The sequence below is a fragment of the Pleurodeles waltl genome, chromosome 1_1 (genome assembly GCF_031143425.1).
Source record: "Pleurodeles waltl isolate 20211129_DDA chromosome 1_1, aPleWal1.hap1.20221129, whole genome shotgun sequence".
Taxonomy (NCBI): Eukaryota; Metazoa; Chordata; class Amphibia; order Caudata; family Salamandridae; genus Pleurodeles; species Pleurodeles waltl.
In genome coordinates this window covers 195,576,876-195,603,412 of record NC_090436.1, presented here as the reverse complement: position 1 = coordinate 195,603,412, position 26,537 = coordinate 195,576,876, and the positions used below count along the sequence as shown (strand labels likewise).

At 44.3% G+C, this 26,537-nt stretch overlaps 1 protein-coding gene across 3 annotated transcripts in view; it reads left to right on the top strand.

The window, feature by feature from the left end:
- The window catches only part of ADAMTS12 (ADAM metallopeptidase with thrombospondin type 1 motif 12), a 3,732,731-nt gene that overhangs the window by 3,356,689 nt on the left and 349,505 nt on the right, over positions 1-26,537 (top strand). For all 3 annotated transcript variants that reach the window (XM_069220543.1, XM_069220552.1, XM_069220534.1), the window contains one exon: positions 22,388-22,534. In XM_069220543.1, coding sequence (XP_069076644.1) covers positions 22,388-22,534 — 147 coding nt within the window. The remainder of the gene's footprint in view (positions 1-22,387; positions 22,535-26,537) is intronic.

The window sequence follows — 26,537 nt, the reverse complement described above, 5'->3', positions numbered from 1 at the left end:
TTGAACTCTCCCCATTCTTCCTTTTTACTTCTTTCCTCCAATCTTGCCTCCGTTCCAGCATCCACATACATTCCCCCACAAATCCCTCTTTTCCTTCCGTCCCCTGCCTGTCTCGGGCATCCCCACTCTGTCATCCTTCACCTGTTTCTTCTTCTCCCCCTGGAAGGGTGGCCAGGCTCGCATCTGGCTCTCCACCCTCCCCCATCTGCTGCCACCCAGCACAAACCACTCTTGGGCGTTTTGCTGCCCCACCTGCGAACCCACAGCAACACTGCAACCTTAAGCCGTTCAGCTCATCACTTTTTTTTATTTTTTTTTATTTTTTTTATTTTAACACAGTACCATTATGTAATATACATCCCCCATCTCAGAAAAAATGCACCCCGTCATCCCTGAAGTGCACCGCTTCCTCCTCCATAATGCCCTCACATTCCATCACTTATGTAATGAATCTCAACCAAAAACCTTCATAGCCCGATTGAGCCTCCTGCAAGCCCCATTCAAGGACTATGTTTCATTGCCCCTCACCATCTCCTTTTGAGCACTGCTTAGTCCAGACAACACAAATTCCATGCCCGTTCTGGGCAACAGACGCCATGTCCCGTTGCATGTGTTGCCGTAGGGTGAGCCCCAGGGAGCCGAACCAGGCCATTCTCCCCAGGTGTAACCAAATTGTCCATACAGCCCCATGTTGGCCTCATAGGCATCACAGAAATGCAAGTTACCCCACCCCATGTTGCTCTTTCCCCCCACAAAAGTTTTGTGATGGCCACCCCACAGGTCCAGCAAACCTCTGTAAAGTTGCCCCTCTGCATATATCCCCTCTCGCGCATGACTGATGATGCTCAAAACGCAATGGGACCACGTTCGCTTACCCGGGGCCACTTATGGAACCTGCAAAGAAACACCCTAGTTTAATGGTAGACTAACCTGCAAAGAAACACCATAGTTTAATGGTAGACTATCACAACCCCCCTCCTGCTTCCGCTACCATGCCCTTATACCTCTTGCCCTGACTCTCACAGCTCATGCCCCCACCTGACGGTCACTGCGTTTTACCGCCAACCCCAACACACCGGAAGGAAACCAGATCCAACCTAAACTGTCTGCCACCGTGGCTGCCCCAATATAAATGAAAAACACGCAAGCAATTGGCCTACCGCCTAACCCCAGACAATGTCACCCTCAAGACCGCCATCAAATGGAAATGCATAAGATATTTCCCTTTTGCGCAACAAACAGCTTCCTTCCCTCCCGTCACCCCATGCATCCTGAAACTGTCCCCCATTCACATACCAGCCCGGCTGCTGCAACTCTCCCTGTGCTCCACCATGTCCGCTTCCCTGGCCTCTCATTTATTTTATTTATTTATTTTATTTAAAAAAAAAAAAATATATATATATACCAAAAAAGACCAAGTATCCCTCCAACCGCCACCCAACTGACCCCCCCTACACCTGCTAACCGACTTCCCTCCAACCGTCAACTCCTAAACACCTGGAGAGCCCCAAACCTATCTACCATGCCGAAGCTGACTGTGCCACTTCAAGTACACCCAACCAGCATACTGGCAGTACGTGCGATTTCAAGCCGGTGGACGAACGCAATAAACCTTGTTCACCGCTGTGCCCTACCCCAGGTCCCCTTTTCCCCCCAACCCCATCAACCTTTCCACAATATCGTTCTTAACAGGATAGCATTGTAAACAAAATGCCCATAGAAAACACACCTGCCCACTTGTTCACCCTTGTGACGTGCGGGAAAACCCCTCCAACCCCAAAACAAAACCACGTAAACCCTCCCTTTCCATAGTACGGCTCACCAGCCACCAAATTGTCCTGTCACAAACCTACAAAATCTGAAAAACGAACTGTGTCAAGCAGGAAACTTCTCCGCGAGGGTGTGGCTAACGACCCCTCGGCCCGCTTAATGACCATCACGCCCCTGTTCCCAAAAAATCCTCCAGAATCCCTGACCTGCCTTCGTTCTTGCTGGAGCCAAGCTGCCAAAATTATTGCCAACGATCCAGGGCATCTGCAGCTAAACGCGTGCTGCCTTGAAAATTTCTGTGGAGCTAAGCACTGAAGCATGCAAAAAATTCCACCTCAGATGCAGCACCCTAAAGTCCCTTGCCCTCTGTCTGTTCAACAAAAACACTACCTTCAGATTGCACACATGTGAAAACTGATGGTTCGAGTGGCCAACCTCTCTCCCCACTCTGTCCAAGCCACGAGCAGTGGAAAAAACTTCTAGAATACAACACTCCTGTCTTAACAAACTTGGCTCCAACCGTCTTGCCGCGCTGTACCGTCCATCCCCAAAAATGGCCATCCCCCATCAGCCCCTGTCACCTCAGACAATATCAGCACCTGCCATACAGTACCCACTTTTGCCAAAAAACCTGGATAACCTGTGTAAAACCATGCTAGAAACATGTTCCACACCTGTATACCCATCTTCCGGCCTCTTAGGAAATTAAAAGTATGCATCCGGCATCTCAACAAATCCCACCCGGCTGCCACGTACCTTGTCCCCCCCATGGGCATATAACTTGATCGCAGTAATTCATTCTACCGCATAGTGCCCAGAAAATCCCTGCCTATGCCTCGTGGCATCTTGCAGTGAAGGCCACCGTGTCCAGCTTGATTCTTAATTGTCAGTCCCCCCCTGGTGCCCTCTATCTGTAATGGAACTACCGGAAACACAACTCCCCTTTGCGAGCTGCTCGAAAACCTGCAAATCTCAAACCTACTACCCCAAAACCGTGTCATCACTCAAAAATAAATCATCTGACCAGTGCAGCCCTGACCGGTGCCCACTCCCTTCATGAAAGAAACCCAAATCAGAAATGTACTGAAGGAAGCCGAGAAAGCACAGTGGATTGCACATTCCGTGAGCACTCCTGCCCCCTATATACCCCCCCAATAGCAATTCTCAGCACTGTAACAGTATCTCCACATAAGTAATCAAATCGACCGTCGCTTCAACTGTCGCTTTTGGCCCATCCAACGCCTCTGCCACACCCCCGAATGAGCCGATTAGCCTCATCCGCTAGCGCATATACCACTTGCGTCTCCACCCACATGATTAAGTCATTCCCCATCGCCTTCCCCATCCATGACGGGTGCGTTCAAAGCTGAAGTACCACTTTTCATGAGGGAAACCCCACAACGCCACTGCCACACATTGCATGTTCCCCAAGTTTACCCTTTGACCTTTCCTTGTACACTCTGTCATTTCTGAACCTGCCACTTCTGGTGCAGACCGCAAATTGTCAGCTCAGCGCCAAATCCGCAGCCCCTATTGACCCACACTGAACTGATGTCGATAACCCCCCCTAAGCTAGTGCGCCAGGACCATACCCATGCCGTCATTTTTATTCATTTTACATATATATATATATATATATATATATTTTTTTTTATTAGTCCCTGGGAAGCAGCCCGAAACATCAACGCCTTCCTGTTTTCCAACATCCTCATCTTTAGTTTACTCCACCATATGAAAAACCAAAAACTTTGTCCAACCCCTGCACAAGAGCTTCAACCTGTGTCTCCCTCTCTGTCTCCTCACCCTCAGTCTCCCTTACCGATATCGTCTCTCCCTCCCCACTGACATCTTTTGACTCTTGGGCCACTACCCCCTTACTTGCGCTCTGCCTGTTTTGCACGTGTACCGGGCACTCCGTGTATGGAGTAATCCCCCATCCCAAGAATATGCCATGCAGTGTACCGTAGCTACCCAGCAAATGATCACACTGGACCACTAAATCACCATACCTGGCACCACTGTGTGCATGCTCCTGTGTCTACCATTGACTTGCGATCGCGATTCTCTTTGCAAAAAATTTCCCTGTTTCCATCTTGACATTCTGCAAAAACATTAACTGAAAACGGGGGGTCACGCCGCACCTGCGCCCCTTCCCCTTCCCGCTTTAAAGTCACCACGTACTCATGGATCTCCCTTTCCTCACAACCTCTAAACCACCTCCGAATTGAAACGCCCCACATCATCGTCTTCACCACACACATGTCCTTAGCACCTTCAGAAAAACGTCACATCACGCACTCCCCAGTTCCTTACCCCTCATGGCGTGTGCCATATGTGTGGTATCCACGTTCCCACGTTGTAGAGAAGGCCGCCGGAGACCCCTCTAGTGCTTCGGGCCAACGTCCAAGGGCCGTGTTGTGCCCCGTTGGTTTCACCACCTTTCTGTCAGCCTCCACTGCTGACTTTGACTCTCCGCGATTTGCATGGCCGTATGCGCCATGCACTCCCCGCGCGCTGTCTGCCCCCTTGGCCGCTCCAGCCTTCTGCCCCTTCCTGAGATCCTCTTGCGGCGCCCCCACCTACTACTCTGACTAAACTCAGGCCCTCTTGACCAAAGCGCCAGCATCCCCCCTTCTCCTGTCCTGTCCACTTGCCTCCTGCCACCACCCGACTATCTGGGCCCACCTCCCTATCGTCTCCGATGTCCCCTGCCAGCTACACTGATCATTGCCTTCACCCTACCCAGGAGTGGCCTACCACCACCGTTGCTGCTGTCCCCCCCATGGCACTCTCCCCCTGGCCGTTGTCATGCTCAGCCAAGGGGAGCCCTGCACAGGGGCGCACCCAAAACCATCTTCTTTGATACACTTTTGGGGGGGGGCACCCAAACCCCACCATGCCTCTCCTCCCTACCTGCCAAATGCCCTTACAGCCCGCATATTAACGAGCAACCTCTTCCCCCAGCTCCCCACCCCCCCCCCACCACCAACAAAAGTTGAGACTGGGCAGGGCCCTCCCAGTTCCCTCCTCCCCACCCTCCGCTCCCACCATCTGAACCCCTCTCAGTGTCAATGGGCTATCCCTGCCGTGCAGAAAACACCCTGCCAGGCCAGCATGCCTGGCCAGGAAAAGACAACACGTGGTGGCCGCCCTCCGCGGGGGCCGAATTTGTGAAAAAACAGGTGGGGGGGTGGACATTGCCACCCCCGCCCCCCAAGAAAGCCGACCGTTCCCCGCACATGTGCTGCGGCCACAGCCGCCTCTTCGCCTTGCGCTGCACCATGTTTCTGGTGCAACCTGTCCCCGAGGCCCGGTCCGCACAACAGGCCAGGGCAAATGTGCCTGGCCGGCCTCAGCGACATCACGGGGCACGGCCCGTGCAGCCACCACTCACCGTGAGTTCCCCAAAAACCAAGCAATCCGCCCCCTACCTTCACAATATTAAACAAAAAAAACCCACAGCCAACTTCATAACAGCGCGGCAGGCTGTCGCGAAAGATGCCGTTCCTCTAATCCCATTCCCCCTATATACTCCCACACTTAGACCCTCCCCCAACCTAGCCCCAGCCAATCCCTGTCCTGATGGGTCACTTCCTCTGTCCTGAATGCCCCAGTGGAGAGACTAGACTGTGTCTGCTCTCCACGGGTCCCTACATGGGCAATGTGGACTCTGGCCCCGGACCTCAGCCTTTCAGGGGGCCTTCTGATAGAGCTATTTCTGACTGCAGAGTCTCTTGCCCTGATGATCTTGAATAATTCTTAAAAAGCTTGTTTTAAATACCGTGTTCCTTTAACCCCTTCACTGCCAGGCCTTTTCCCCCTCCTGTGCCAGGCCTTTTTTTGGCTATTTGGGGAAGTTCGCGCTTAGGCCCTCATAACTTTTTGTCCACATAATCTAGCCAAGCCAAATTTGCGTCCTTTTTTCCAACTTCCTAGGGATTCTAGAGGTACCCAGACTTTGTGGGTTCCCCTGAAGGAGGCCAATAAATTAGCCAAAATACAGTGAAACATTTGTTTTTTTCAAAAAAATGGGAAGAAGTGGCTGCAGAAGAAGGCTTGTGTTTTTTTTCCCTGAAAATGGCATCAACAAAGGGTTTGCGGTGCTAAAATCACCAGCTTCTCAGCTTTCAGGAACAGGCAGACTTGAATCAGAAAACCCAATTTTTCAACACAAATTTGGCATTTTACTGGGACATACCCCATTTTTACAATTTTTTGTGCTTTCAGCCTCCTTCCAGTCAGTGACAAAAATGGGTGCGAAACCAATGCTGGAACCCAGAAACCTAAACATTTCTGAAAAGTAGACACAATTCTGAATTTAGCAAGGGGTCATTTGTGTAGACCCTACTAGGGTTTCCTACAGAAAATAACAACTGAAAAAGAAAAATATTTAAATTGAGGTGAAAAAAACAGCACTTTTTCTCTACGTTTTACTCTGTAACTTTTTCCTGCAATGTCCGATTTTTTAAAGCAATATACCGTTACGTCTGATGGATTCCTCTGGTTGCGGGGATATATAGGGCTTGTAGGTTCATCAAGAACCCTAGGTACCCAGAGCCAATAAATGAGCTGCACCCTGCAGTGCGTTTTCATTCTATACCGGGTATACAGCAATTCATTTGCTGAAATATAAAGAGTGAAAAATAGCTATCAAGAAAACTTTTGTATTTCCAAAATGGGCACAAGATAAGGTGTTGAGGAGCAGTGGTTATTTGCACCTCTCTGAATTCCGGGGTGACCATTCTAGCATGTGAATTACAGGGCATTTCTCAAATAGACGTCTTTTTTACACACTCTCTTATATTTGGAAGGAAAAAATTTAGGGAAAGCTAAGAGGCAATAACACTTGTTTTGCTATTCTATGTTCCCCCAAGTCTCCCGATAAAAATGATACCTCACTTGTGTGGGTAGGCCTAGAGCCCACGACAGGAAATGCCCCAAAACACAACGTGAACACATCACATTTTTTGAAAGAAAACAGAGGTGTTTTTTGCCAAGTGCCTACCTGTAGATTTTGGCCTCTAGCTCAGCCAGCACCTAGGGAAACCTACCAAACCTGTGCATTTTTGAAAACTAGAGACCTAGGGGAATGCAAGATGGGGTGACTTGTGGGGCTCTGACCAGGTTCTGTTACCCAGAATCCTTTGCAAACCTCAAAATGTGGCTAAAAAAACACATTTTCCTCACATTTTGGTGACAGAAAGTTCTGGAATCTGAGAGGAGCCACAAATTTCCTTCTACCCAGCGTTCCCCCAAGTCTCCCGATACAAATGATACCTCACTTGTGTCGGTAGGCCTAGCGCCCGCAACAGGAAGTGCCCCAAAACGCAGCGTGGACACATCACAATTTTTGACAGAAAACAGAGGTGTTTTTTGCAAAGTGCCTACCTGTAGCTTTTGGCCTCTAGCTCAGCCGGCACCAAGGGAAATCTATCAGACCTGTGCATTTTTGAAAACTAGAGACCTAGGGGAATCCAAGATGGGGTGACTTGTGGGGCTCTGACCAGGTTCTGTTACCCAGAATCATTTGCAAACCTCAAAATTTGGCTAAAAAAACACATTTTCCTCACATTTCGGTGACAGAAAGTTCTGGAATCTGAGAGGAGCCACAAATTTCCTTCCACCCAGTGTTCCCCCAAGTCTCTCGATAAAAATTATACCTCACTTGTGTGGGTAGGTCTAGCGCCCGCGACAGGAAATGCCCCAAAACACAACATGGCCAGATCACAATTTTTGACAGAAAACAGAGGTGTTTTTTGCAAAGTGCCTACCTGTAGATTTTGGCCTCTAGCTCAGCCGGCACCTAGGGAAACCTACCAAACCTGTGCATTTTTTAAAATTAGAGACCTAGGGGAATTCAAGATGGGGTGACTTGTGGGGCTCTGACCAGGTTCTGTTACCCAGAATCCTTTGCAAACCTCAAAATTTGGCAAAAAAAACACGTTTTCCACTCATTTCGGTGACAGAAAGTTGTGGAATCTGAGAGGAGCCACAAATTTCCTTCCACCCAGAGTTCCCCCAAGTCTCCCGATACAAATGGTACCTCACTTGTGTGGGTAGGCCTAGCGCCCACAAAAGGAATTGGCCCAAAACACAACGTGGACACATCAAATTTTTTCATAGAAAACAGTGCCTACCTGTGGATTTTGGCCTCTAGCTCGACCGGCACCTGGGGAAACCTAGTAAACCAGCACATTTTTGAAAACTAGAAACCCAGGGGAATCCAAGATGGGGTGACTTGTGGGGCTCTGACCAAGTTCTGTTACCCAGAATCCTTTGCAAACATCAAAATTTGGCCAAAAAAACACTTTTTCCTCTCATTTCGGTGACAGAAAGTTCTGGAATCTGAAAGGAGCCACAAATTTCCTTCCACCCAGCGTTCCCCCAAGTCTCCCGATAAAAATGGTACCTCACTTGTGTGGGTAGGCCTAGCGCCCACGAAAGGAAATGGCCCAAAACACAACGTGGACACATCACATTTTTTCACAGAAAACAGGGGTGTTTTTTGCAAAGTGTCTACCTGTGGATTTTGGCCTCTTGCTCAGCCGGCTCCAGGGGGGACAGAAATGTCCTAAAATAAAGTTGTCTCCCCACCCCCCAACCCCTGCCTGGGAGCGACCCTTGCCTACGGGGTCGCTCCCCTTGCGTGACATTGGTGCAAAAAAAAGAAATCCCCGGTGCCTAGTGGTTTCTGCCCCCTTGGGGGCAGATTGACCTAAAATCGGTCTGAATACAACTTGCCCCCCCAGGGGAGCGACCCTTGCCTAATGGGTCGCTCCCCAGCACTAAAAAAACAAACAAAACAAAAAAAACAAAAAATTTGCCCTGGCGCCTAGAGGTTTCTTCCCCCCCTGGGGGCAGATCGGCCTAATAATAGGTCGATCTGCCCCCGGGGGGGGGCCAAAATGGCCTAAATATAATTTGCCCCCTAGGGGGGCGACCCTTGCCTAAGGGGTCGCTCCCCACCTCCAAAAAAAACAAAACAAAAAAAAAAGAAAACTAAATAAATAAATGATCCCTCGTGCCTTCCAAAAAAATGCCCCCCCTGGGAGCGACCCTTGCCCAAGGGGTCGCTCCCTTATGTCCGTTTCATTAAAAAAAAGAAAATCCCTGTGTCTAGTGGGCGTTTCAAAAGCCGGATTGCAAGCAATCCGGCTTTTGAAATGCTCAGTGAGACTTCAAAGGGAAGGAAATTCCTTTCCTTCCCTTTGAAGCCTCTCTGGGCCTCCCCCACGTGATCGAAAGAGAAATGCTTTGCATTTCTCTTTCGATCGCGCTGGAAGCTGAGCTTCCAGCGTGATGGGAGGAGGCCCTCTGTGATTGTCAGCGCGTGATGCGCGCTTACGTCACAGGGGGGGGTCAGGGGTGGAAGGGGAAGGGCTTCCCCTTCCATCCCTGCCTTAGCACATGGGGGGAGCGCTAGCGCTCCCCCCAGTTCCCGGGTGCAGGACGAGGTGATCTCGTCCAAGGCACCCGGGAACCGGTGCCTCCAGGGCACCGTAGGGGTTAATTTATATTTAATATAGGTGATGTCTATTACAGACATATTTCAGAAAAATTTGTTTATGTTTCATGCAACATCCAAAGAAGTTTATTTTACATCTATACAGCACCTCCCATATGAGAACTGGTAGTGCGTCACATAGATTGTTTTCAGTTACATAACTGAGCATCTGCTATATTACAAAAGTGAAAACACACTTCACAATCCCACAAGATTAGATGTAAACTGATTTAGAATTTGGAGGAGTGTGCCTGTGCACTGTCAGTGACCTGGACAAAGAGGGCATGAAAGAGCTGAAACTGGCTCATAAATTAATAAGTGTTCCGAACAGGGGCCCCCAAAATATGTTTTGCCCAGGGATGGTCCTCAGGCAGTAATGCAAAAAATCCATGTGCCCTGGTGATTGTGAACAGGAGGTAGCTCTGCTGGCTGGTTGTGAAAAAGATGTGCAGTATGCCCTGACCAGTAGAAGAAAAGCACCAGGAGGCAGGCAGAGAAGAAGACTGGTCCGTAGAGCCAGAAAATCAAGATCGCCCCATAGTACACCCATTTAGAGGCCCGAAAGCCTGATGGAAATGCTGATTGTAGCTAGGCTAGGTAACCAGGAACAAAATGAGCCAAAGATTAAGGAAATCAGCCCAAAGGACCAGAGTTATGGTGAAGTGAATATTTGCTCATTTTTTCAAAAGAAATAAGAAAACAGAATGCATGGCACGCCACCCCATTTGCATGAAAATTCCTTAGGTAGGGACAGGACCCGAGGGTGATGTAAACCCATTTTCTCCTTTTGAATGGGGAAGAGGTGAATGCGGGGCCCGCTTCCCAGAGCCTCTTTCGGACACTGAGACCCCACATCCTGAAGCCTGACACAATTAAGGGACCTTAGCCTCCCAGGACAGCAGAAATTGTGGCTGAGCTTATTGCCCACCTCCTGTGGCTATGTTTGGGTGTTCTTGTCCTGCCAGCTGATTCCCTTGCACATGCTCCTCATAGAGTAGGGGACAACAGTGCTCCCAATAGTGAGCGGAGGCAGAACAGTCACTGCTCCTGCCAGGTGGGAGAAGAACACAGTTTACAATTGTAACTGCAATCATTGTCTGTGAAATTGTTTTTAGTGTGTCATAATGAGAGGGCTAAGAAAGAAAAGGAACATTGGTTCAGTTACGTTTGTGCAAGGTAGTTCCCAGGCAATGAAATTCATTTAGAGCCTCATTTAAGAGGCACTGGCAGCACACTACACCACCGGAGCATAATTTATTTTTACGCTCCAGAGGCGCAGTGTGTCAGACCATATTTACAAGGCCACACAAAGCCACCTTGCATGGCTTTTCATGGCCTTGTAAATATGGACCCCGTTCATGCAAAACACTGCGTGAAAGGGGCATTCCATGGGTGTTACTTGGGGTGTTCCCATGCAACACCCATCGAATTCAAAGGAATTTGACACATTCTCATTCTTACAAGTTTAGGAATGCATCAGATTCTTGCGTCACATTAGGGGTGAAGTAAGAATGATGCAACGGAGAGAAATATCTCTGTTTCTCCCCATTTTCCCTCTATCCGTGCTGCATTTTGCAGCGCACATAGAAACAGGAAAACAACTCTTGTGCTTCTTTCTGTGCAGGAAGGTCTCCCTTCCCCAAAAAGCAGGTACCCTTGCACCATGGTGCAAGGATGCTTGCATTGGCGGTAGGCAGCAATTTGTGCACCAGTGCAGGGGGAGAAGACAGAAATGCGCTGCATCTTGTAGATACAGCACATTTCTGCTCTTTCCCGGTGGGGCAGGGCAGTGCAGCAAGGCACTTACTGCCCAGCCGTGCATCATAAATCAGGCCCTTAGTGTCTGGTTTAGGATAGTAACCCTAGTCCTGAGACACACAAGCACCTTATGAGAAATTGACATTTACGTTCTGAATATTTCGCTCTTTGTCTCTCAAACACATTTATGACAGATCCTGACTTAGTTTGCTGTTTTGATCCAGATTCTATTACTGTGTCAACATTGCAAAATGAGAATGATACCATACTCAGTTTGCTAAACAAAAGTTCTGGTTCTCACATGTCTGCTGGACGTGGTTGTAAAATACAATACCCAACCACACGACAACAAGAGAAAGAGCAGATGCATCACATAACATCTGTTTTGCATTCAAATGATGTAGCCCAGTCTTGTAACCCAGTAAAGATTCCAATCCTTAATACTAAAGAAACTGGTTAATGCTAAATTCAAAGTAAACTGTGATCAGTTTGCCGAAAGAGAAAAAAGACCTACTAAAACACAGGCAGTCAGTAGCCACTTTACCACTGTTGTCTGTTGTAAAGTTACCAAGTTATCTTTGTAGATCTTTGTATCTTTGTAGATCTTTGTACAATCTTCACAGGATATAATTAAATCTAAGATTATGGAATTACAACAAGAGAATAAAACATTTCAGACCCTGTTAAAATACTATGACCCAGAGTTCAAGTGGGAATCTAAAACCACTGTACAAGACTACTTTTCTGCAACTGTGTTAGCCTCCTTACAGATGGAGGATGCAACCTTGTACTCTCTTTTGCAGTCACCTCACAGCTGGTCCAGTGGTTGTGTGAAAAATACTGTGCTCACCACCCAGATTCCACATGGAATAGCCATAATACCCTTTCCCAAAGTGCAGTTAATTAAAGTATCCGCATCAATTCCACATTTTCAAACTCCACTGATATTTTGTCTTCTAAATGTAGGCACTACATCCGAGGTATGTCCCTCCACTTTTCAGGAACCACAAATACAAGAGAAAACTCAAAACATCTCTTTGCTTTCTTCTCCTCCTGGTAGTGAGGTCAGTTCTACCCCTGAGGTAACCCATACAGAGGGCATTGACATACAGACAAAACCTGAACCAGTGCCCCACATAATCACTCATGTGAGAATATCTTGTGACTCATGCCATGCTCTTGCTCCAATGACTGTGACTGAAGCAAACCTCCTGATGAAGAAGAAACATGTTCCTGACTCCTTGTTTGCTCTATCTCCTTCAAAAATGTCACAAATAGAAACATCAGGAAATATAAGTACTCCATGCTCTGATGCATCTGTACCACCTTGTAATGCAGAATAAAATGAAGATCTATCATGAACAAGTAATCTCTGACCTATTTCTTCTGACTAAGTGATGTGAACAACTAAATGGTAAAAGAAGCCTGGTCATCAGAGACTCTAAGATAAGCCCCCATTCTTCCTGACTTCAGAGCCAGAGTCCTCATCCAGCCTGGTGTCTTCAAAATCAGAGTCCTCAGCCGACCTGCTGTCTTTAGAGGTAAAGTCCTCAGCTGGCCTGCTGTCTTTAGAGGCAGAGTCCTCAGCCAGCCTTCCGTCTTCAGAGCCAGCAACCCCGGCAAGCCTGCATTCTGAACCTGAGATTTACAGCCATTGTCGGGTTTTGTGGATGTCTGACTGCTAAAGTCTCCAATACATATAATTCCCTCTTCACTGCTTTGTCTCCTCCCTTGCGGGCCAAGGATGGTGGAGGAATTTAGCACAACTGTGGCTGGCAGCTGCTAGCCTGCTCACACCTGATGCATGTGATCACTGTGAGCTGTGTTAAGCCCCAGCTCCCTTCAATATAGTGTAGGCCATTGTATCAGCATTTCTGTTTGGCTGAGCCCTTTTTTTTCCTGGGCTTTTGCTATCATCGTTTCCAGAGTTTCTGAGCTATAGTTTTTTCTTGTTTCCTGTTCATGAGCTGTAGCTAGTTAATTTGTTCCTGAACTAGCACTCCCCTTGATTCCGGAGCCATAGCTAATCCTTGTTCCTGGGCTAGCACTGCCACCAGTCCTCACTTGTTTTTTGAGCCAGCACTTGTAGTACACCACTGTCTCTACATACATTTCCCCTGTGCCTGCTTTCTTTTTCCAGTTTCTAGTTTGCTACCTTCCTATTTCTGCTGCCTTCAACTCTAGTTTTCTTGTGTGGTTGTTACTTGCTTTCTGCCAAGGATGCCCTTTGTTTTTCCTTCTTTCCATGTTAAGCTCTTCTCCTTGCTAGCACCTTGTCTATTGTGGCTGTGCATTTATTTGTAAACCTTTGATGTTACCACCTTGCATGTTGCTGTTGGTTGCCAGGATCCATGGTTATAGCTGACAATCTAGGTAGTGTTTCTTGCCCATTGTGAGTATTGCCTTTGAGTTACATTTATAACATCACCATAGGTATCAGCTCCACAGACTCTTCCTTTGCATATATACCCTTTAAATGGGTATTTTAAGTCAGTATCAGTAACAGCACTTGTAGGTGAGGAACCTACTAAGTTTCAGTCTTACTGTGAGGATCTCCTGAGTGCTTTACCCCATACTCCATTTATTGTTAATATTGTTACATGTATCTCTTGCTCATCCGTCGTGGATGTTAGTCATTCAGAATGACAAACAGCCTCTCGAGTGCCTGTCCTTCTGAGCCTTAACTTCCTTGTGGCTTCTGCAGGGCTTCCTCTTTAGATCCCCTTTCTCCTCTGGTTCTCTATGTGATCTTGGGCAGCTCGGTACCCAATATTCTGCTTACATTGTCTTCTCTGCTACCAGTCCTTGCCAGAGTCCCTGACAATGATGGATAAAGAAATGCAACCACAGTAATTAGAGTATGTCCTGCAATTGGTGTGACATCTTGTTATGTACATTGATATGTATGTAGTATCTACTTTCAGTAACTATCTTGATGTAGATGCCATTTTCCCATTAGCAATGTTTCACCCTAATTTGCTTTGTAATCTTCAATGACTTCTTTCCTGGGTAACGTCAGATAATATCTTGAATAATTGAGTGCTGATTCATTTATTAAACATATGTACAGCTAAATACTTACATATTTTAATATAGTATAAACAAGATGGCCAACTCTCAATTATGCTAAGATCTTACCAAACCTAACTCTAACATCACTTTAACTTTTGTTTTTTTCAGCGCCTTTTTGTGGTCTTTTGATCTTGTTATCTTTTGGATTGTTTATAGACCTTACTTCTGTTTATGGCTAACATCAGGCCAAGCACTCAAATCCACCATCTGCTGGCTGCCAACCTGCTGAGAGCAACTAGTGGTGTGTAAACGACTAAACCATGCTTTGCACGATCTGTGCCATTCCCTGCTTCGAATCCCCCACATGTGACCTACCCTCTGCAAGCAGCCAACATCACCTGTATATGGCCTTTGGTCCACCCTATGCTTGCGGCCAACTGACACTGTTTATGGACTTTGGCCATGGGCCTAAATGTCTGCGGCTGACCATCCCCACTGTGTGCCTCCTTCGGCCGCGCTTGGAGCGTGTTAGCTGCAGTATCTCCATGAGTGAACAACCTCCACTGCACATGCCCGAATATGGAACTCTAGAGATTTTTTTTGGTTCCCCAGGTCTTATAGTGGTGCCAGAACCATAGGACAAGACCAGTACCACAGATATGGTACGCGGTATGGACGTTTGCAATGGACCGCAACATCATGGCAGGGAAATTTGCTCAGGGGGTGGAACCATGGTAGTGCAGTGGAGCCACATGGGGGCTCAGTGGGTTCCCTGTAGAACCATGGATCCCGTAAAAAAAATTTTTTTACATTTGTTTACAGTGAGGGGGGGGGGGGGGTGTACTTCCGGACTCCACTTCAATGGCCAGGTGTTAGGGTGTTTTTCCATTGCCCCTTTATATGCCCTTTCCCAATGTTTTTCAGGACTCAGAGACCTGTAAGCCCACAGACAGTCTGCAAACGTGGTTTCAAGGGCAGTTTGCAAACTAATATTCCATTTATCTCTTACTTGTGACATTATCAAAGCCACTGACTCATTATTGTAATTCTAATTTATTGAAAACTATTGAATTAAAACCAGCAGTAGAAATTTCCCAAGTAAAGTTTTAGTTTTATTCCAAGTCTGATATAATTCCTTTCGAGGTCTTATTCTGTAGTGGAGAACAAAGAATCCTACATGACTTAAAATAGGAAATGTTGCTTTCCAGCCTGCCTTGACAGGATTTCCATTAAACTCAAAATATCACAAGTAGTCTAAATAAGGGTGCTTGCTAAATGGATCTGTAAAACTGCACTAATGTTATTAACAAATACATGTTTTTGACCATCAGTCTCACATTTAACTTCACGCCCCTTTCAGATCTGCATGAAACATGAGACTCCCGCACTGGACGGAACATGCTTGTCAATTTGAATGCAGATTCGTTACAGAGCACCACATTTATTAGCAGATTAAATAATGCTGTCTGTCTTTTAAATGTTCCCCCATTCCTGATGGTTCTGCATGAAACATGCCAAAACCACAGATTAAAAAAGCTACAATCTTACAGTTTGCATGAGGATTCATTAAATGATGCAATAGAATTTAGCAAATGAACAAATTTTTAACCCTGTAAATAAAAGTGCCCCCCTTGATGAATCCGCTCAAATTTAAAAGTGGAAAGATCAAGTTAAACATGTTAAGCATCTTGCAGAATTGTCAAACAGCACTAATGTTATTGGCAAATCAAAAATACAACTTTCCAACTGTCAGGAAAGCTGTAAAATGTAACCTCCTCATAGTCAACTCAAGCACCTAAATGTTTTCCTAAAAACTACTGAACTGATTTATACCAAACCAACACAAGCACAAACCCTAATTGATGGCATAAATTTGTGTCAAGTTTGGTTAACTCTGTTTAGCCATTTTTTCTTCATGAAAAAGCAATGAACCCTATGTGAATTAAAAAGGGATATCTTTCTTTCGCCCCCTTTTTTTTGGCCCCTCGATTGATCTGTGGGAAACTTCTCCTGAAGGACTCAGAATGGAATGTTTCATGCAGATTAGTCAAACATCACCAAAGTTATTCATAAATCAATAAATGCATTTACTATGGAGGCTCAGACCTAACTATAACTACTCTGGTGCTATCTCCAACAGTGCGGTAGCAGGTAGTTATTGTTAGGACCTAGTCTGCATAGGCAAAGTTTTTTTTGTTTTGCCAATAACTTTGGTTCATGAAATTTTCAAAACAAGTTTGCGACTGACTTTAGCTGCTGTCTTGAAAGTTTTGGAATGATTCGAAAACCGGGGGCTAAGAAAAAGAGGTGGTCCCAAAACATGTTTTCCTCATGCAATTTCCCATAGGGATTTTGAAGACGACTACAGCCCGAGCCACTGAACAGAATTACACCAAATTTGTCAGAAATGTAACTTTTGGTCCATAAAGTGTGCTTTTTGCTATTTGGTGTAAATCTGTTCAGTAGTTTTAGAGTATTTAAAAGAAAACTCAGGGACCACCATCACCATGGGGCCAAATTTTTAACTTTGAAGGGGTCTGCATTGAACCCCCAGGTCCCGAGCCCTTCACCTCCCCGGGGACTATAAAGTAATTAAAACTAATTAAGTAAGTAAATGAAACTCCAGGAGGCAGGCCATGTGATCTTAGAGGAGGGGGGCTGCATGGCCCCCCTCCTAGAGCCATTTATAGCCCTGGAGACCACTATCCCCCAGTGCCAGGTTCCTGCTATCTTCCGAGGTGCCTACCCTTTGGAGATGGCTGTTTGCTTTCTATTGGTGGGAGCTTTGTCACCAGGGCCAAAATCCACCCGCGGAGGATGGCCATGTGGCACCCACAGCCTTTGAATAAATGGCTGGGCCCCAGAAGTTGGGGTCCTCTGGGCCAAAATCATCCCAGGGAGGGGGAGCCCTGCCCCTTTTAATCATTGGCTGGTTCCTGCGGATTGGGTCCCCAGGGCCCAAATTGGCCCGGGGGCACACCCCCCCTCCTTCCAATAATCAGCTGGGCCTTTGGGGTTGGGGGTTCCTGGGGCCAGAATTGGGCAAGGAGGGGGGGACTAATGGGAGGTTGGCCATGTGGTTGGATTAATGTAAAATATATAAATATTAGTTCATGTTAAAACAAAATAAATAGAAATTCACTAAAAAAACAAAGGTTACAGGGACTTTATAGTTAGGAAACAGAATTAAAACACTATAGAAATTCACTTAAAAAAACAAAGGTTACAGGGTTATTAAAGTTAGGTTCACATTTTATTCACAAAAAAACATAGAAATTCCACATATCAGGGGATTGTGAAGTTGCTGTTTCCTTTGCTCTCACCTTTAGAAACTTCTCAATCCTATTAATGTAAAGGGGTAATAAGGGCACACCTTGTCTCACACCCCTATGAATCAAAAAAGGTGTCAGTGGATTCTCCATCTTTACCATAGATTTCACAAGCAGAGGCCTCCTTGTAGAGTTCTGTTATAAAATATATCATGCCCTGATCGACTCCTATCTTGCTCATGATTAACCATAATTTTGAGTGGGTGACACATTCAAAAGCTGCTGCCAGGTCCATGAATGACATAAACAGTGGCATGTTTTCAACAATTGTATATTTACTTATGACTAAACTAAGGTTTAGGCACTAGTCAACGTGACCCAGACCTTTTTTTAAGCCATATAGAGTGTCAGTTAAAATGCCATTCATTCTCAGATGCCCGCTCCCCCAGTGTATGCAAAAGTATATAATCCATAACTTTAACTGTTGCGTCCAAAAGAGAAATAGGTCTGCAGTTCTCCGATTGTGCTTTATCCCCTTTTTTGTAAACAGTAATGAAAATGGATCTAGGAGGGCCTACCTTAGAAGCAGCATTAAACACTTTGGTTAGCAGAGGAGCCCAGAATTTAGGCTTATTTGAAAGAAACGTCTTACCTGAGCCTGGCGCCTTACCCTTCTTAATTTCTGCCAGTGCCACGCAAACCACATGAAACTCAAACACAAGGGGTAAGTTGGTGGCCTCCATACTTCCCCTTTAACTATTAACAAATTGGTCCTCTTCCAAGGGGAGTTGAGCACCTTCTAAAAGGCGACACTATCTTTCTGAAAATTGACTTTGTGCAGTGCAGTCAAAGCGTCCTCCTTTCTCTGCTTTTTCCTTGCAGCCCGAGCAGATTTATAAAGTGCACATGCTTTTTTAATAGACTTCACAACTCGGGGTCTAACATGAAGGGCGGTTTGTATTTATACATGTATGGGCTTTAGTGAAAGGGGTATCAAACCCGCAAGAAGGCGTTCAAGGGGAAGATCTATTAGGATGAGTTAGGGCCTGCCTAAAATTCTTAGAGATTTAAAAGTCTGGGAAATCTAGGTAGAGTAGTAGAAAAGGAATGCTAACATCGCATAAAGAATCTTTGACCACAGAACTAGCAGGGTCGCTGGATCGGGCAGTTTTAATTTGTGGTAACTTCAAAGACTTAGGTGAATGGTACTTGGCTGAGGATCTCAAGGATCCCATGCAAGCCTATGAAAGAATTTCTACTGATGTTATTCTTGTGGTGATGGTAGATAATTGGGTTGTGATGTGCTGCTCAGGCCAAATCCAAGACTTACAATGATTTTAATCATACCCTGAAAGATCTGAAACTCCTTTCAGCCAGTTCTTATTTTTGGAGCTACCAGAGAGTGCGGACCATTTATTATTTTGAGTACCTGCTGCTTGGGATTTGTTTTTTTTTAGGAGGTGGGCCAGGGACCTGTGGGGCGGATAAAACAGTAATTAACTCAGGAACAACCAAGAAACAGCCATTGACAGTTGCTCAAACAGAGTAACTGAGAGTGCATCAGTGTACTGCGAAGATCCCTTACCTCCTAGGTTGGTAGAAGTAGGAGACTCACTATGAAGATCGGCCAATGGGGACACAGTTTTAATTAATTGCCTCCATTTTAGACCATCTAACGGATTTCGTTATTGAGTGCCCCCATAGATCCTGTTAAAAAAATGTAAAGTGGCCCAGCACTTCCCGTACAGATAGTATTGTGTTTCCTCTTGCCTATAGTGACTAGTTAAAGGCGACCAAAGCAGCAGCATGTTAATTCAATAAGCCAGAACCAAATTAAAATTCTTGCACGGGCCCCAAACCCAGTACAGGAAAAAGTAAAATTACTCATGATCTGGCATCAGAAAGAGGATGCAGGGCTAACAAGAATGAGGAGCAGAGGGGGATTCAAAATAAAATCTACAGGGAGTGGCCCAGCCCAGCCTCATCCAGGATTTGATGAGCACAGATGGGTCTGCTCTTGACCCGATCTTCTCCTCAGGTTCTTCCATCAGCAACACCCTGCAACTCTGAAGGCAGATTACTTGGCACTGCATGCCTAGGGGAGTGATGTTCCCTTTTCCCAGGGCACGTCAGCTAAAAGTGGTCCATAGCAGTCGAAGGGCATCTTCTCGTTAAGGGTCCCTAGCATATCGCGTATACTGCCCCTCAAAGGGTGTAATGAGGCCAGAGACACTAAACATGGGAATTCCAAGAGTTAACAGCCTGGTATATTCTTGAGGTTGGGAATCATTCCGGCCAGTCCTTTGTTGCGCTTCTGCTTTTCCTTTTTCTCTTAGTCTCTTGCATAGGGGATTAAACTCAGATGCGGAGAGTTCTGGAAGGTGAGTGGCTCTGCTCAAACGAGAGATAACACTTTACCACTCCATCCCTGAGAGACACTTCTCAGGAGCAGTCCACAGGCTGGCCCATCACCCTAACATTTTGGGATATTTTCATAATAGAAGAATCAAGTTGTGATCTACAAGGACTCTTGCAGTGGGTTAGCCTTGCCATTACCAGGAACTACAAAACTGGTTCCTTGTCTACAAAACTTCAAAGTGAAATCCTGGTGTGATTGGTGCCGGCATTCTGTCTGTTCCCCTATTGTCCCTGTGAGAAGGGCATGCCCAGACTTATCAGTTACTCAACATTTGCAGATTTCTCCTCAGCTCCTACCTATACCAGTAAAAGGCTAATCCCATTATGTTGTCAACCAGTTGACCAGCAGAGTAATCAACTTTGCACAGCGAGGTGGTTAAATATCTGAATCCCATTATGGCTGGCTCAGGACCATATTGTAAAATCCATAAAAAGCATGAAGATGCACAAGTATAATCAAATTAATATAGACACAGTACCTTTTTAAACATAGAAAAAGTCATTGTAATAAATCCCAAATTTGTATTTAGTCAATTTTTGTCTCAAAATGTAAATAAGGTGAATAACTATTGATTTATTGTCTGAAATTTTGAGAATGGGTTATTCCATCACAAACGTGACTGTAATTTGACCTGACTCATTACAATTGTTATAAGGTACAGTGTGCTTATAATGAGGTTGTTGGTATTGTCCTCATGTTTGTGTCAGAGGAACCCATCTATCAAACTCAAATCAAGCCCCCAGTCTTTCAGTCACAAAAAATCTTTCTTTTTTGCATTACAGATTACATGAAAAGGCATGCAGAGTCCTTAAATTATTTATTCAGGGTCCCATTTGTGACAGGCTACCTGCACGCAGATTACAGACTCAGTCAGACAGTAGCCTTCCTCAGTCAGCCTGTGCACGTGTGTGCACCTTTCCATGTAGCAAGAATAGAGCCTTTTATCCCTGCTGCGCAGACACAGGCCTTATTTCAAAAGACAGGTACTGGCAGTGATCTCTTAACTTCATTTTAGCAGAGTTTTCAAAGAGTGAGATTACATCACTCACAGCAGAGTTCCAAACAGCAGAAGTCCTAAATTTAACAAACAATCTGGAGGTGATTAAGTGAATTAGATTCCATTTCCTAACACTGTTTGTCTTCCCTAATTTTGCTCCTTCGCGTTTCATTAACCTTCGTGTTCCCTCCTGCCTTTCCTCTCTGTCTCTCCCATCTGTTTACAAATATTACATATATGTAGAGCCAATTCAGCTGTGCGTTTTCTTGACTTAATAATCAGTGCTTTAAATGGAAAAATAGAAGTGCAGGTACTCTGTAATAGAGTACCTGCTTGTTTCTGAGAAGTGCCGCTACTCTCCAATTAAAAATATTACGTTTTTCTTGAGATATGCCGGTACTCTCCCTCTCAAAATAAAAAAGTGCCGGTACTCTCTACCGAAGAGTACCGGCCCATTTAAAGCACTATTAATAATAATAAGGAAACGTTAGGCAATATTAGCAAAGGTGTTTTTGCACCTACGTCTAACTTAGATGAACACATTGCCTAATTAATTAGTGTGCTCGTCTGTGCGATTTATAAAATGTTAATTGGATTCAGTTGCATATAAAACTACACAATCCTGATGCAATTTTACATATGAGTAAATCTGTTTCCATGGGTTCATTCTTGGTATTCCAGAGAGGGGATTCCTGGCTAAGAAGGTGAGCGCCCTCACCTGCCTCCTTCTCTTGCAGTTAGGAACCTAAAACGCACATTTAACTAATCCTTCTCACCTCTACTATCACAGCTGCTAGATTTCAGCTCCTTAACATCAGAACCTTTATGGGCATGAGGCGCTATGTAGATCTAAGTAGTGCCAACATGAGTCTGCAGTCGAGCACACCAGGACATTTTAAATCAGAATGTGTGACTCAGATCATCAGATTCTAATGTGTTAATTCTTTGATAGATTGTTGCACATTAAACTAACAAAATTGCAGGCCACAGAGGTAACACAATCTAGTTCCTGAACATTTTGGAAATGGTCTACCGACAAAACATTACGATTTCTGTTGTTTTGGTAGTGGCCAGCCGATTTTAGAAACGCTGCTGAATTGTAAAAAGTATATATACTGCATGTTTTTACTTTCTGTATCAGCATCAAATAATCACAAAAGTGTTGAATTTATTTTTAGTTCAATAGTTTTCCGATATGACAATTAATGATTCGGGTTTGTTCACCGAGGTAGAACTCGGACAAATAATAGGGGCACCAAAATAAAAGTGGTCCCCATTAGTTAACAAAATGGCTAAAAAGTAGCCCATGTTTGGGAAAGATTTGAACCTGCATGGATTTGAGCTTGCTGCAGGCAATGTCTGTTTTAATGTCGGAGAAATTATCAGTAAAACCGGTTTAGCAGTTTATAAAACAGGCCCACAAACAGCCAGGCAACCGGCCCACACAGTGACCTTTCATACCAGCTGATGGGTACTCTCCGATTGCCCTCTAGACCAGTCCGACCCTATGGTTAACATGAACTCGAAGATGACTGCAGCACTGGCTTTTTCCAAATGTCTCTATGCATCGTTGATAGAGCTTTTTTTGATAATATAATAAGACTATTCGGTTATTATATCCCAAATGATATTTTAAAACGTGTTTCTTCTTCCGACAGTGCTCGAAAAAGTGTGGCGACGGTATTCAAGAGCGGCGTGTATTTTGTTCAGAAGTCGACCAATGTGGCTTGAAGGAAAAGCCCAAGTCTACCACTCATTGTAATAGGAATCCTTGTACCAAATGGCAGAATGGAACATGGAGCTCGGTAATGACAAATATGTTATTTATTAATATGTTTAAATGTAGCTTCTTATAGACAATGGATGAATGCTGGCATAAACAGAAGGTGAGATCAGGTTTCAGAAATACTAATGAAAAAAATAGAAAAAGCTGGTTAACTAGAGAGCAAGGAAAAATGTTTTGCTCTAATTGCATTTCATGTCACTGCCACATATATTCTGTTTGTATATATTTTATTATTCGAACAGCTTGACCACATTTACCTTTGAGAGTCAAGTTCAGAGGGGGTACTTAACCCACTTGCATAATCCATTGTAGCACAGACCCCTAGAGTTCAGGAGTAAAAGATCTCAACCTCCAAAGTTGGGCCCAGTAGCCTTTTCGTGCCCAGTGGCCCTCTGAAACGGGGTTATGACAATGTATCATCCCCACATGTCATTAAAACAAGCCTATGGCTATGTATCACGTCAGCCAGTGGTGCCTATAGATGTTAAATAAGATAGGGCTCAGTGCAGATCCTTGTGGAACTCCACAGCTTATTTCTTAGCTTTTGACCTAAGTGTCTTCATAATTACCAAGCGTGCGTGTTTAGATAAAAAAGACTGAAACCATAACAATACTTGGTCAACAACCCCAATCGCATTAAGTCTTGTGAAGAAAGCATGATAAGAAATTGTATCAAAATCAGCAGACAACTCTAACAATATAAAGACAGTGTTGCTTCTTCTACACGGTAACATAAGGATATCATCTGTGGCCTCAACTAAAGCTACTTCGGGCTGATTTGGCAATCAAAAACCTGTCTGGCTCACATCCGTTAAGTTGTGTTTTCTCAAAAAACGCTGACTTCTGAGCTTTCACTCTTTTTTTCGAAAAGGCTGGCCAGAAAAAGGAATCAAGCATAATGGGTGCTAATCACTCAGCATCTTTAGGTCTGCTGTAGGCCAAGTCAAGAGTTTTATTTTCATGATTTGGAACTCTAAAGAGGTCTGTATAAAAATGAAAGCACACAAAAAAGAGTTGGCATACATAAAAAAACACAAGATGACAACAAAACCACTTTATCATTTTGCTACAGTCTTATAACATATCTGAAAAGTGTTTAGGCTTCAGAGGTAGTTCTCACAGACAATTTAAAAAAAGAGGTCTTAACATCTTATGGGGGCACAGCAGAGCAGAGAAAATGAATAAGACATGCTTTAAGTCTTGAACATAATTTTGATAAAGATTGCATACGTTTGAAGACTCATGCCATTTAGTAGTTAAAACATTTAAAGGTAATATATTTAATTGCAAAAGGGTCCCAAAAGTGTCTAACACCATGGGGCATATTCCATTTCGCAATGGGTTGAGCTTTTTTATGGTTATAGAATTAATTATTATTTGGAAGCTCCCTTTAATACTGCAGGCATTACTGTCAAAGAGGAAGCTTAGATCTTGCGATCCGTGTTTTAGGTAAACCTTTAACTGAGTTAGGGATAGTAAAGAAACCAAACTTTGGTCCATCACAAATTGATCTAAAGTACATTTAAAACAGCAAGGCATTTTCTTTTTTCACTTTTAACATTTCCTTCCTTATGAAATGTCTTAAAGAGTCACAGTCACGTCTCAAAAGGTAGGAAGTACCCCGGATGACTCCCACCAAACCTTGTGTAAAGGAGCTTTTAATACCAAACTCGGGTCTTAAGGCAGGAGTCGGAGGTAAGGTTTTACAAGGCACTAGTTTTCTTAATATCTGTCCTTCTATCCTGTTTGAGAAGCCACCTCTTGCCACATCATTTAACTCCACTGGGTACAGTAAGGGGGCTGGGCCTTTAGCTTGATAAGCAGATACAAAATGAGAAAAATGTTTTCAGCCTTCAGCATTATAAAATACACCCAGCCCCTTGGCCTGAGATTGCTCCTTGTTAACATTATTAGAAATATAAGCAGTATCATTCAAAGTGCTCAACATAATATTCCCCAAGAAAGTGTATGAGTTAACCAATTTGAATTTTTGGGAACTTAGATACCAAAATCTTTTGGCATATATACAACCTTTCTTCCAATGAAAACATAGGACTTAACTTTTTGAGGAATTCATTTTCAAAAAGTGTGCATAACTGTACTGCTGCAATGCCACTAGTCAGCCATTTAAACTTTAGGGGCTAGGTCCACCATTACAATATTCTCTGCAGATAAAAGGCAGGATATTGACCCACCACCAATACTTGGAGAAAAACCTGTTGCTTTAGCGAGAAAATGGGGCAAATCAAATGTGCACAATTGAGCAAGTGTGAACCCCGACCCTACCATTGTTCGTCAAGAACCTTAGATAGCCCCCAAATGCTCCCTAGCAGGACTTGACACCAGGCTGAGGAGCAGAGGATGACAATTAAATGCAATAAAGTTCCGGGCATGCTAAGGTTAGACATTTTCTCCCATAGCATTAGATGTCATCTTTATCAAAAGCCGCAGAGACGTCGATAAATGTGGCATATATTGGGGAACCTCCTATGGTCACATATTTTTCTTTGATGTGTTGCAAGGCTGCTATATTGTCCAAAGTTCGGTGTTTTTTCTTAAAGCCTGTCTGCTGAAACGAAATAATCTTATTATCTTCTGCTCAGGTATTAAGCTGGGCCAATAAACATCCAGTGAAGATTATACCTACAATGTCTAACAGGGCAATTTATTGGTAGTCTATGGGCCAGCTACGATCACCCTTTGTGTATAATGGGACAGTAATTCTTCCAGTCCATGATGGAGGTACTGTAGCATTTGCATAACAAAATTCAAAGCAGTGAATAATAAACTAGTTCATTATTGTGCTTCCTTTTTTTTATTACAGAGATCAGCACTTTATCCGGGCCCATTGAGGCAGAAGTTCGCATGACAAGGCTTGATGACTCTATATCCCGCATGGAAGGGGCATCTTAACTAGATGTAATCAAACCAGGGGTGGTGGGAAGCGCTTCCATGCAAAATGTATTCCCTACATTCTGGGCGTATAGTACTAAAAATAAGCTGCCCCAACCGTCCTTTCCTATGAGGTAGGGTGGGACCTTACTCTAGTTCAGAGGTCTTCAAACTGGGGGGCCTCAAGTGATCCCGGGGGGGAAGCCAGGCTCCAGCTAAAAGAAGCATTACACAGATAACAGTGTTTCTTTTCAGGCAGAAACATGTTATTGCACTTTTAAAAAGGTAACAGTACTTAACTGCAATGTTTAAATATGTCTGGACATATTTAAACAATGCCATCTTTATAAAATAATTGTGAAAAAGTCTGAGGTGGGGCCCAATGATTTTTATTTTTCAATTGGGGGGGGCGGCATAAAAAAGTTTGGAGACCACTGCTCCAGTTCCACAGCAATCTACGACTATCTCCCTTAATCATATCATAATATTTCTATATGCAGTTTCTTTAAGATCTACCTACCTATGATCTAAACTCTGCTTTTTAGAATTACCTTTACACAACTTCTTCACTTTTTCAGAAGAGAAAGGAGTCTATCCCTTTCCTTGGAGAAGGAGGCAAACTTCTTTCTAATAAGCATGGTTATTTATTTGTTCAACAGATGAATGGGCAAAGATTTTGATTTATATGGAGCTTTAGTGAGCCTCAGAACAACTTTAAAAAAAAAAATGTCTTCATACATTGGGCGAAAGATCGGCCTCCCAAGAGTATAGATCATTAAAAGCCTTCCCTAGAAGCCCTTTTAAGTTACAGATCCTACTAGATCCCATTGGGTTCTACCAGAGTTTTTATTACATTTTGGGACCATCAATTATTCACGACTATGAAACAATAAGGTAATCTATAATTGAGTATCCTGTCAGAGATTTATGGGTGAAGTGCACAGCGGAATCTAGGGTAAATCTCCCATTTACAATCAGACATTCATTTTTTCTTAGTTGGTCAAAACTTATTTGCCCTCTCTTATCTGTTCTTATATTTGGTGGGAAAAAGAATGGGGGAATGTGCAGTGCTTCCTCTTTTAATTTTTTTAAAAAGAAGCTGATGGCATGGTTGGAGACTTCGATATTTA